This window comes from Lipotes vexillifer, unplaced genomic scaffold (genome assembly GCF_000442215.2).
Source record: "Lipotes vexillifer unplaced genomic scaffold, Lipotes_vexillifer_v1.1 scaffold814, whole genome shotgun sequence".
Lineage (NCBI taxonomy): Eukaryota > Metazoa > Chordata > Mammalia > Artiodactyla > Lipotidae > Lipotes > Lipotes vexillifer.
The window spans coordinates 898125-909614 of NW_006784081.1; the positions used below are offsets into that span (position 1 = coordinate 898125).

The 11490-nt window shown below is 48.9% G+C and overlaps 1 protein-coding gene across 1 annotated transcript; it reads right to left on the reverse strand.

Annotated features, from left to right (window-relative positions):
• Window positions 1-519: 519 nt before the first annotated feature.
• On the reverse strand, window positions 520-4333 carry RNF187 (ring finger protein 187). The gene is made up of 5 exons (XM_007456512.1): window positions 4234-4333; window positions 3320-4107; window positions 1888-1980; window positions 1458-1679; window positions 520-863 (listed from the first exon to the last, which is right to left on the reverse strand). Exons 1-5 carry the CDS (start codon window positions 4331-4333, stop codon window positions 861-863), a joined length of 1206 nt encoding a protein of 401 aa, XP_007456574.1. The 3' UTR covers window positions 520-860.
• Between the last annotated feature and the right edge of the window lie 7157 nt (window positions 4334-11490).

Consider the following 11490-nt stretch of genomic DNA (forward strand, 5'->3'; position numbering starts at 1 on the left):
CGGACAGGGCAGACAGAGGGTGATGCTAAGGCAGGCTCCGGGGAAACCACTGGCATCCAAGGGATGGAAGATGGAGAAGAGAAATGAGAGCCGGCTGAGCAGACACCCTCGGAGGCAGAGCAGGGACAGAACCTGGAGCATATGGCCAGCAAGGGTCTGCACTGCCCCTGACACACAGACTCCATGAGGACCTCAAGGTTCTCATGTTTCTGTGGATAGACCTCAAGCTGTAGCTGTAGGTTTGTGCAACATATGCTGTTGGAGGACCGCAAGCAGAGGTGACAGGTCTGACCTGCCCGCCCTCCACACCCAGGCACCCTGAACACTCCTTTCCCTTGACACTCACCCCAAATTTAACCTTAACTGCTATGCCCAGTGCATGGGTGGGGGTCTATGGGCCTGGGTGTGCGTGTCTGGTGGAGCAGCCCCGTTACAGGCTGCATTTAAATGGGGCGGGTGTCAGGTCTGGACAGCCCAGGCCTGGAGATGACGACCACAGCTCATGGAGACCCCGGCAAATCTGACGAGACTTGGGGCAGCGAAAAGAACTTTATGGAGTTGGGATACACTCAGGTTAACTTACCCCCAATACAGATCTCTACAGTGAAATGTTTATAGCCTAGAAACATGAACACCTAGAGGAAAAGGGAACACAAACACTCTTCTGAGGAGCACTGTCTTCAGCAACTCAAGGTGAGCACTTAGAGTTTGCAGCCCACATCTACACCTAGGAGAAGACACTCAGGGTTGGGGTGTCTTGAAGGATGACAGGGGTGGTCCAGAAGGAGGCGGATGGACGAGCTGCTTCAGGCCAGGGATGTAATGAGCTTCCTCTGCCTGGTGCCTGGGCAAGCAGCACATCACTGCATGGGAAGAGAGAGAAGGAGTGACGGAGCTTCTACCCTGGAAGCCAGGTGACTGGAGAACCCAGCCCCACCAGACCCACACGTCTCCTCACCCACAATTACCACCCACCTGGAGCTGATTAACCAGTATTGCCAGAAGTGAAATGACACCTCTCAGCTCAGAGGAGGGAAGACAGAGGCTGCTGGCTCCTGGCTCAGACTCAGGGTTGCAAAGAGCCCAGAATCTCCAGGTTTAGGCAAAGCTTCAGGGCACGGTGTAAGGGACACTCAGGATGAGGGCATGGCAACCACCATCCTCGCCAGGATCCCTGCCTCTCCTGACCACAGAGCCATCTCCTACGTGCAGAGCCCCAGGACAGGGCAGGGGCCCAGTGCTTCAATATTGGGTGGAATGCAAGTCCCCCATTTCTGCAAATGTTCCTTCCCACATGGAAGCTGGAGAGTCTCCTGGATTACTCATTCCTGAAATTCAGCCCCAAATGGAAGCCAGGCAGCAGTCTTAAGGCTTCTCTCTTGGTAAGCGACCACCTTGCTAATTCTTGAATCTGTGCCCCCTCTGCACTCCCCTGGCCACCAGGATTGGGTGCCCACCTGGAGCAGCATACTGAGGCCCAGGTTGCGGTGCCTCTTCTCCAGCTCCGACACAGCCTGCAGCAGGGACCTGAACCTCTCCGCTGGGTCCGCATCCTCATCGTCCAGGGGCCCTTCCTCTTTCTCTGCTTCCTGCAGGAAGCGCCCCTCCTCCTCGGCAAAGAAGGCCCGAAGCTTCCTGTAGTCAGTCAGGGCCTTCTTTCTCCGATCCATCACATGTCCCTACAGGATGGGTGGGTGGCAGGGAGGGATACCCGTGCCCTCGGGCTACCCCGGGACACCCGCCCCCCACCCCACCACCGACCACCTCAAGGGAGTAGAGTCCCCTGACCGTACAGCGCTCAGCTGTGGCCCAAGGCCCTGCCGAATAGGGTCAGGGCGCACAGCCACGTTTCCTTGTTCACATGGACTCCAACCTCACCCCACTTGCCTTCCACACAGCAGCGGCGGACTCAGCCTGGCCATGCAGGTCCCGAGCGTCGTTCAGATCTTTCCTCATGATCTCCACAGATCCCTTGTTCTCCTGGAAAGAGATGCTGGTTATGGGGTGTGTGGCCACTTCTGAAGGTCTGGGGCCCACCTAAGCCCAGTCCAGAGGGACACTGCACCACCAGAATCCCCTGACAGTCCAGAGGCCTCAGTTCATGGTCTTGGCCCACCAGACACCTCAAAACACTGCAGGCACCAGAGAGGGGGGTCTTAGTGACCCACTATGCTCTCTCCAGTCTGAGAGAAATATTTGTGCTAAGAATCCAACAGGGTAACTGTACACAAGGCCATCCATTGGGGTCCCTAGTGTTACTGTCCCCAGCGTAGGGATGGAGGGTGGTCTCTTTGGGGTGAGGATGGCCACACCCAGGGCCTGCCCAGCTCCATGCACTGACTGGATAGGTGGGGTCCTTCACCAGGAGGAAAGACCAACTCCAGTCCCCTGGCCACATGCTCTAGCCCCAAGCAAGCCCCTGGATGCTACACTCCACTGTTTACCCAGGAGACCCCAGGACCCAACCCCTGACACATGTACCCTCAAACGTGCTACCCTCTCCCCTCTGGTGGGCAGGGACCACACTGTTTCCACTCCAGGGGCCTGGCTGTCTTTATTCTCTAAGAAATAAAGTTGAGCCCCCCCCACACACAGCGGGTCCCTGGGATCCCCAGACCCCAGTTGTGACCAGACTCCGATGGCAGGTTCCGACCCAGAATCAAGTGCCACATGTAACGGATGAAAGCACAGTAGAAAAGGTTCCAGAACAAAGTAGGTTAAGGGACTCGGGAGAAGACGGAATGGGAAAGGGGTGCACAGGACCCCAGAGGGGCCGATAGCCTCAGGCCCCGTCCCCTATGAGGGGACTTTGCTCGTGGGGGCAGGACTACCATAGCGTGACGTCACGCCAGGGGCAGGGCAGTAACACAAAAGGGGCAAGGCATGGGGGCGGGGCCCACAGCAGGACTGTCAGCCCCTGGGGGGTGGGGCAGGGCAGTACAACACTGAGAAGGCGGCAGGGGCATCCTGGGGGGAAGCGGGGGACGATGGGGAGAAAGGGCACTGTCCAGGGATGGGGAAAGGGGGACTGGATACCTTCCGAAGGTAGGGGAGTGGAGAGGAAGCAACTTCTGGGGGTAGGGAATGGGGGAACAAGGCACCGTCCAGAGATGGGAGAAAGGGTCCTGCGCACCGAACAGAGGAAGCAAAAGGGACAGGGCAACAACTGGGGTATGGGGGGGGGGGGGAAGAGGGAGACTGGGGACCAGGGCGCCATCCGGATAATACGGAGGGGGGACAGGGCGCAGTCTGGGGATGGGAAGGGGGGACAGGGCACCCTCCGGGGAAGGGCAGCGCATGGGACGCCGCCCGCGCGCACCTTGCCGCGCAGCGCCTTCCTCCAGCGGGGCTCCCACTCGGGCGGCTCGGGCCCCGCGGCCATGCGGCAAGCGGCGCACAGCGGGCCCCCGTCGGCTCGGCACAGCAGCTGCAGCGCCGCCTCAGAGGCCGGGCCGTCGCGCGCGGGCGCCGCGGCAGCCTCCTCGAGCGCCAGCAGGCGGCGGCTCAGCGGCGGGCGGCCGGGCTCCACAGCGCGCTGCCAGCAGTCGTCGGCGCACTCGGGACACGGGAAGGGCCCGTCCTCCTCCGCCCAGAATCGCACCACGCACGCCCGGCAGAAGCGATGGCCGCAGTCGGCGCGCACCGGCTCGCGGGGCGCGCGCTGGCACAGGGCGCAGGCGGCCTCGGCTGGGCCCGCGGGAAGCGCCAGGGCAGCGGCGGCGGGGCCCTCGAGGAGGGCGCAGACAGGGACGCGGACCGGGGAGCACAGGTGGCTGGGCTGGCGAGGCCGGAGACACGGGGGAAAGCCGGGGACCAGGACGCAGGAAAAGCGCGGCCGGAGAGCCGGGGACCGGGATGTGCGGACGGGGATGGAGAGCAGGGACGAAGGACAAGAATGGCGACTGGGATAGCTGGGCGCCCGATGCAGGGTCCTGGCAGGGGTGTGCTCCACGCAGGGTCCCGGCAGCGGTGTACTCCAGCCTCCCGGGTCCTGACAGGCCGCTACACTCCGCCTGGGTCCTGGCAGCGATGTACACTCCACCCCCGCCCAGCTAAGAGTGGCGCGCTTCAGTCTCCCGCCCGCGGGCCGACCCACGTCCTTGCACGCTGAAATCTTACAGGGGTTGTCACTTCTCCCATAAGTGACTCGTGTGCGAAAGGGAAACAGTTTTATTTGAAAAGTCCATTTTAAACGTCTTTTTTGTAAGCTGCCAGGACCTGAGCTGCAAGCACCTCCTCCGGGCGCAACGCCCACGCGGGGTGGGGACTGGGCTGGAATACGGTTTGCGTGGGGAGCTTCCTGTGCACCATCCCACGTGAAATCGTTCTGCATGCTCCGAACCGCGTGGGCCTTCCCCGCGTGCGTAGGTCCGGCGTGGACTCTCAGAGGAACACGTCTTGTGAGGACCACCCCCCGTGGGTGGCCAACGTCCTACCTGGAGCCCAGGCTTTAGGTCCCCAGTTCGCCCCGGAGCCTCAGGCACGGGGAATCCAGCGGCGAGGAAACTCATTGCTTTAGCGTGAAGACTTGTGATAAGACCCAGGGCTACCAGTCTCCAGGTCCTTACCAGGAAATTCGTTAGCATTTCTTTAAAGACAAACAAAAAAGGTTTAGGGAGGAGCGGTCTGGTGGTTTGTTTTTGTTTTTTTGTTGTTTTAAACAACCGAGCACGTGGTTTAAAAAAAATGCAATTTTTAATTTTTTAAAAGTGAATCTGGGGCTTCCCTGGTGGCGCAGTGGTTGAGAGTCCGCCTGCCCATGCAGGGGCCACGGGTTCATGCCCCGGTCTGGGAAGATCCCACATGCCACGGAGCGGCTAGGCCCATGAGCCTATGGCTACTGAGCCTGCGTGTCCGGAGCCTGTGCTCCGCAACAGGAGAGGCCACAGCAGTGAGAGGCCCGCGTATCGCAAAAAAAACAAAAACAAAAACAAAAACAGACATCTTAAATTAATGAATTTAGTGCTTTTTTTTTTTTTTAATGTATGGGAAGATGCAGTAGTCTGGGCTTATTGGAATCATTCCTTGGATAGGGACCTTAACCATCTAGGGCCGGTACCCTGTTTTTCTCCTTTCTGAATCCCCTCAGGGTGCACAGTTGGGGTGGCTGTGGTGCCACAACATCCTTTGTTTACTAATAAGGCAAGCTGGTTGTCTTTATCCACACAGCCTCTCCTTACCTCTCAAGGGACTGGTCCAAAGAGGTAGTGGAGGAGCCAGTATATATTAGAATTGTTTTGGCTGGGAAATACTTGTAGTCAAGCATACATTTTGATAAAAGATTACTGCTAATCACAAGGAACAGATATCTCAAGTTACTGATTTTAGTGCTTTTCTATCTATGGGAAGATGCAAGAATATGGGGTCATTGAAATTATTCCTTAGATATGCATTTTAACTGTCTGGGGGCCTGGTAAATCCAAAGTGCAGAATGTCTCATCATTTTTTCCCCCATCTTGAATTCCCCTCAGGGCACACTGTCAGTGGGCAACTGTAGTGGGTTGCAACTTACCTCTTTCTATAACAGGGTGATGAGTGACACTCTTTATTCTCTTTGTTTACACTGGCATAGACTTGAAAATGCACTAAATGAGCAGTTGGAAGTGTGACTGAAAAACTGAGGTTAGTTCTGTGGAGCAATGGTTAGAAGGAGGAAAGCACTTCAGGCCGAGCCTAGCTGATTTGTTGGGTAGACTAGGAACACAGTGGAGAGAAAAGTGGGGAAAAAGAAAAAGAAAATCAATGAGCAAAGGCCATGATAATTCAGTGAGTGTGAAAAATAATCAGGCACAACGCGTTAAAGGCAAATAACCAAACTAGGAAAATGTCAGCCACAAATATACAAAGAGTTCATAAAATTTGGAACAGAAAAGTACAACGGAAAAAATACCCCCTGCCCCATGGAATTTGTCAGCTCACAGAGAAAATGCAAATGCTGAATAGACATGAGAAAAAATATACACTCTAACCAGTTACCAAGAAATAGAAACATAAAGTGAGACATTTTTTTTTCACTATTAAGTTGGGAGACCCTGTTACTAAACCAAACCTGGGTCCATTCATCCATGTCGCAGCAAAGCCAATCAGTCTACTGACACTGAGTTGTGGTAAAGGAAAGTATGCAGGGTGCCAAGCAAGGAGAATGGGCAGCTCATGCTCAAAAAGCCCAAACTCCCCAGTGGATTTTAGGGAAAGGTTTTTAAAGGCAGCATTTGGGGTAAGCAGCTGGTGGACTTTCTTCTGACTGGCTGGTGATGAGATAACAAGGTGATGTTTCAGGAATCCTAAACATCTGGTTCCAACCAGTCTTGGGTCTACCTGCTTGTCAGCATGTAGTCACCATCCTCCACCTGGGTGGGGGTCTTAGTTTCTGCAGAACAACTCAAGGATTTGCATCAGATTATTATTATGTCCCTTGAGGAGGAAATAGGACTCTGTTTTATTGCTGAACTATTTTTCAAGCTCTCTTGCTTAATGCTTTTCCTTTGTTTCTGCATTCCATCACTTCCCTAATTAGAGCCTGAGTCTGCTCCTCCAAACTCAGGGAAGGCCTAGGACTCTACAAACAAGGAATGGGGGATATGGAGGGGATTTTGTACCTGGGAAGTCCCTCCTGCTGGGTTTCAACCAAAAAAACCCTGATTTTGCAGATATTGCTTCTGGGAGACAATGTAGCAGTATGTGTTAAGGATCTTCAGATTTTTCATAACCTTTGGAATTCCTTTTCTCAAAATATGTTCTATAAAAATAACCCAAAGTGGAAATAAATCGTCATTTGGTTTGGTCTGGAGAAGTGTTTGTCATATCACTATTTGTTGGGGGGGGAAGCTTGAAGTCCAATAATAGGGGAATGACTCAGCAAATTATAGCAGCCATCAATTTGAAGATGTATGCATGAAAGATTTTTGGAAATGAGGAATGACAAACATTGTTAGAACCCATCCATGAACTGCTCCCAACTCCAATGCGTGGATTTTTCCCCACACCAGGCAATTCTCTGTGTTTACAATTTAACTTAATTTTGACACTCCTGGAGATAGCATCAAACCCCACAGGTTAAGGGCTCAGTGATACAAGACTGGCCCCCTGCAACTTCAGTTGCCAATCACAAATCCAAGCATCACCTGTGATACTATAGTATCACAAATGTCTATAGACCAGAGGGTCTCATAACAGTATCACACTATCCTTTGTTAAGACCAGCAGAATCAAAATTGTGTTGTGCAGAATTCCCATTTTCCAAGACAGACTCAAACTGGCATTTTCCCTCCAGCTTCCTTTGTACCATCCAGATGAGAGACAAGGAATGGGAGAAGAGAGGGCAAAGAAGAGATGTGCATTCTCTCCCTCATCTGCTTCTTGAAACATCCAGAGAACTGAAGACTCCCACTTTCAGGTCAGAGGCAGAATAAGAGTGGGTGATGGTCTGAATTATTGCTCAGAATAACATTTCATAAATACCACCGATACAGTAGGACACTTGGCAGGCTCTGAGCATCTTGATGCTGACATCAAAGACATCAGAGAACTAAATAAGGGACTTCCCTGGTGGTGCAGTGGTTAAGAATCTACCTGCCAATGCAGCGGACATGGGTTCAATCCCTGGTCTGGGAAGATCCCACATGCCATGGAGCAACTAAGGCTGAGCACCACAACTACTGGGCCTGTGCTGTAGAGCCCACGAGCCACAACTACAGAGCCCCTGTGCCACAACTACTGAAGTCCACACGCCTAGAGCCCGTGCTCTGCAACGAAGAGTAGCCCCTGCCTGCCGCAACTAGAGAAAGCCTGCATGCAGCAACAAAGACCCAATGCAGCCGAAAATAAATTAATTAATTAATTTAAAAAAACAAAAAAACCCAAAGCTTTATTTAAAAAAAAAAAAAGAACTAAATAAGAGAATGCCTTACCATGAAAGGGCAGAATTCCCAGTTTTGCTGATTCTGAACCATATTCCATATTTCTCAATATTGTATTTTAAATAGATTAGTATAAAGTTTTGAGATTAAATTAGTTACAATGAAAAATCTGAATATTTTCTATAAATGTGACAAAGTAGTTTTTTTTTTTTAAGGTAACAAAAAAATAGACCACTAGAAGAGAAATAAAGGATTCTAAGGGTAGCAGAATATACCACCCCAAAATGTGTCATTTTGAGCTGGAGGCAAATGAGGATCAACAGTTGCAGAAAGATGCCTTCCCAGAGTTTCCTTAACTGACTAAAAGCAGAAACTTCTGAAAAATGAAAACCACCATAAGTGCCCTCTCTGGGGAAGTCTTCTGGCTGTAAAGATGATGGAAAGTCAGGGCCAAGAGGGACCTGCACTAACGACACTTGTCTTCCATTGGTTTCCCCCCAAATATTTACCTTCCCATAGCTTGACACCGCTGGAAGCCTAAAACCCTTTTCCTTTCTCTTGTCACTTCTCTACAGGTTTATTTGTTAAGATGCTATATAAGCCCAAGTTCTAACCATCCCTTTGAGTTACTCATCACTGAGATTTCTTCTGTGTGATGTGCACCATACGCATTAATAAACTATTTTTCTCTTGTTGATCTGATGGGTTTTTTTTTTTTTTTTTTTGTCAGTCTAATTTATGGGGTCTCAGCCAATGAAACTAAGATGAGAAGAGAGAAAAGTTTTTCTCTCCTTTTCATTACAGGAAGTTGTAATCGCACTTCAACCTAATGATTTGATGTGTGTTTTATTGCATTTTGAGTTACCCTATTTTAAGTTCTGTTTTCACAAACCAAACAAAAGGGGATGGTAAAGAGATCTTCAACTACGTGTGTAGGAGAAATGATTGAAGAGCTGAGGGTGTTGAGATTAAGAAGATAGAACTCTGGAAATTTCATGTCTGGCATGTGGAAAAGGAATAGAAAGCAATTTTTATTTCTCAGAAAAGACAGAAATAGGACTAAGAAATACAACTTACTAGGAGGCAAATTTGAAGTCGTTATGGTTATGATATTGTGATGTATAATAAGAAATATATATTTGGCCTTCCTCCCTATTCCTAGCACAGAGATCCTAAAACCCTGGGAAATTCCTAAGTGATGAGAATCATAAAGTTGTCCTGATATTCAAAACGAACCTCTGCCAGTGACATCAGGGTTTGTGTTAATGAGGTAACTTTTGGAAAGTTCTTGAGGATGGGAGCAGGTTGCCAGGGGAACCAATCTAGTAAGAGAGGGTTGGAAGTTTTAGTCCCACCCTCCATAAAAACCCAGAAGGATGGGGTCTGGAGAGCTTCCAGGTCGATGAACACAGGGAGATTTGGAGAGAGTGGCATGCCCAGAGAGGGCATGGAAGCTCTCTGCCCTTTCTCCATACCTTGCCCTGTGCATCTCTTCTACCGGGCTGTTCCCAAGTTATATCCTTTTATGATAAACTGATGATTAGTAAGGAACATGTTTCTCAGAGTTCTGTGAACTTTGTTCTAGCAAAGTAATCAAACCCAAGGAGGAAGTCAAGGAAACCTCTGATCTATAGTGTGGGGTCAGTCAGAAGCACAGGTGACAACCTGAACTCTCAATTGGAGTCTGAACTGGGGACAGGCTTGTAGAACTGAGCCCTTAACCTGTGAGGCTTGATGCTATCTCCAGTTAGGTAGTGACAGAATTGAGTTAACTGCCTGTGAGAAAAACACAAACATCAGAATTGGTGTCAGATTTGGAATGATATTCCTCCAAATTTTCCATGTTCTAATGAAAAAAAGAAAAAAAGAATCACAGAGTGTTAAAGCTGAGATTGGTGTTCAGGATGGTTCAGTCTGTCCCATGTCTGACATAAAGAGGCTGAAAGCCACACACATCAGGGTGGTACCTCCACAAAACTACCAGACTGCCTTAAATAAGGACTCTTTCATATTTTCATTTGTATTCTTCTGCTTCAAAGAAAATTATTGTCTCATTTTAGAACTGAAGAGGGAAAAAAATCAGGATGGGGTATTTGTTGGTTTCCAACAAATAAAACGTGTTGAAAGTAAAAAGGTGAGTGGCAAATATAAATTGCAATTATGGTATTATCTGTGAGAATAATTTTCCAGACTTTTCTAGATTTTCATAATAATATGCTTGAAAACTTGTTTCTAAACCTGTATTTATCCCTGATACATTTAAAGCTGTACCCACTCTTAAGTACAGCTAAGCTCTATCACATATATTCTTTTAGGTGGTATTTCTTTTTATTAGGATCTAAATATTTTTAATTCCCCATATGATCTCTTTTTTAACCCAAATATTATCTAGCTATATATTCTTTAGTTTCCAAATATACAGAATCTGTAACTACAATTTGGTTAATAATTTATACTTTACTACACTACAGATGTAGAACACGACAGTTTGGAATTTAATGAGCTCTCCTCTATGACTGAATGGATGGGTTATTTTTGCAAATGGTCCCTGTGTGCTCAAAAGGAAAGTGGGTCCTCTGCTTGCTGGTTATAGTTCCAAAATCTTGAGGTTATTAATTGTATTACTGAGCTCTTTAGTATCACTGCTTAGTGGGCTTCCCTGAGGGCACAGTGGTTAAAAATCCACCTGCCGTTGCAGGGGACACGGGTTCGAGCCCTGGTCCAGGAAGATCCCACATACTGCAGAGCAACTAGACCCATATGCCACAACTACTGAGCCTGCACTCTAGAGCCCGCAAGCCACAACTACTGAGCCCGCGTGCCTAGAGCCCATGCTCTGCGACAAGAGAAGCCACCGCAATGAGAAGCCCACGCATCACAACAAAGATCAGCCCCCACCTGCTGCAACTAGAGAAAGCCCGCGTGCAGCAATGAATACCCAACACAGCCAAAAAATAAATTAATTTAAAAATATATATCACTGCTTAGTTTGTATTTGATTTCTCAGTGTCTGTGTGTGATAGGTGTTAAAAATCTGTGACAATGGTGATTTACCCATTTCCACATAGATTGCAACTAGCTGGTATTTTGAAGTGATATGAAGTGCATTTATGCTTAAGATGATTATGTTGACTTGATCTAGTGTTCACTGTATCAGAATGTAATGTCCATCTTTGTGATTTATGATCATTTTTACCTCAAATTATACTGTTTTTAGATCCTAAGATATAAACATGGTAGAAAAGGAGAAATATCAGAAATACCTAGAAATCATTTATACTGAAATTACTACATCAAAACGCGTGGGACCCAAATAAGCCATACTTAAATGTTTCTTTAAACTCATTTATGGGGGTGGAGCCTGGGGAGAGGAACTAACCATTTGTTAGGGATCGAATTGAGTCCAGCAAAAAGATGAAAAGAAGTGTTGAAGTCTGTTAACCTGAAACAAATAGACTGTCAGTATTTCTCCAGCAAAGATGAGTTGATTCGGGATCAGCAGAGAATTGCAACTTGGGGTCTGCAACCATGGTGAGCCTCATGCAAATCCCCACATGGCAAGGGAAGGAGAACACTTTTATAGAGAGGAAAAGAAAGTTGGGAGGGCCACAGTAAACAGAGTTCTTGTCTT

Bases quoted from the DNA above. Each gene is read 5' to 3' on its own strand.
- RNF187 (XM_007456512.1), bottom strand. From the start codon at position 4,333: ATGCAGAACGATTTCACGTGGGATGGTGCACAGGAAGCTCCCCACGCA. The intron at 4,108-4,233 runs GTGCTTGCAGCT...GTAAGATTTCAG, and splicing joins GGGCGTTGCGCCCGGAGGAG to CGTGCAAGGACGTGGGTCGG. The intron at 1,680-1,887 runs GCAAGTGGGGTG...CCCATCCTGTAG, and splicing joins CCGCCGCTGCTGTGTGGAAG to GGACATGTGATGGATCGGAG.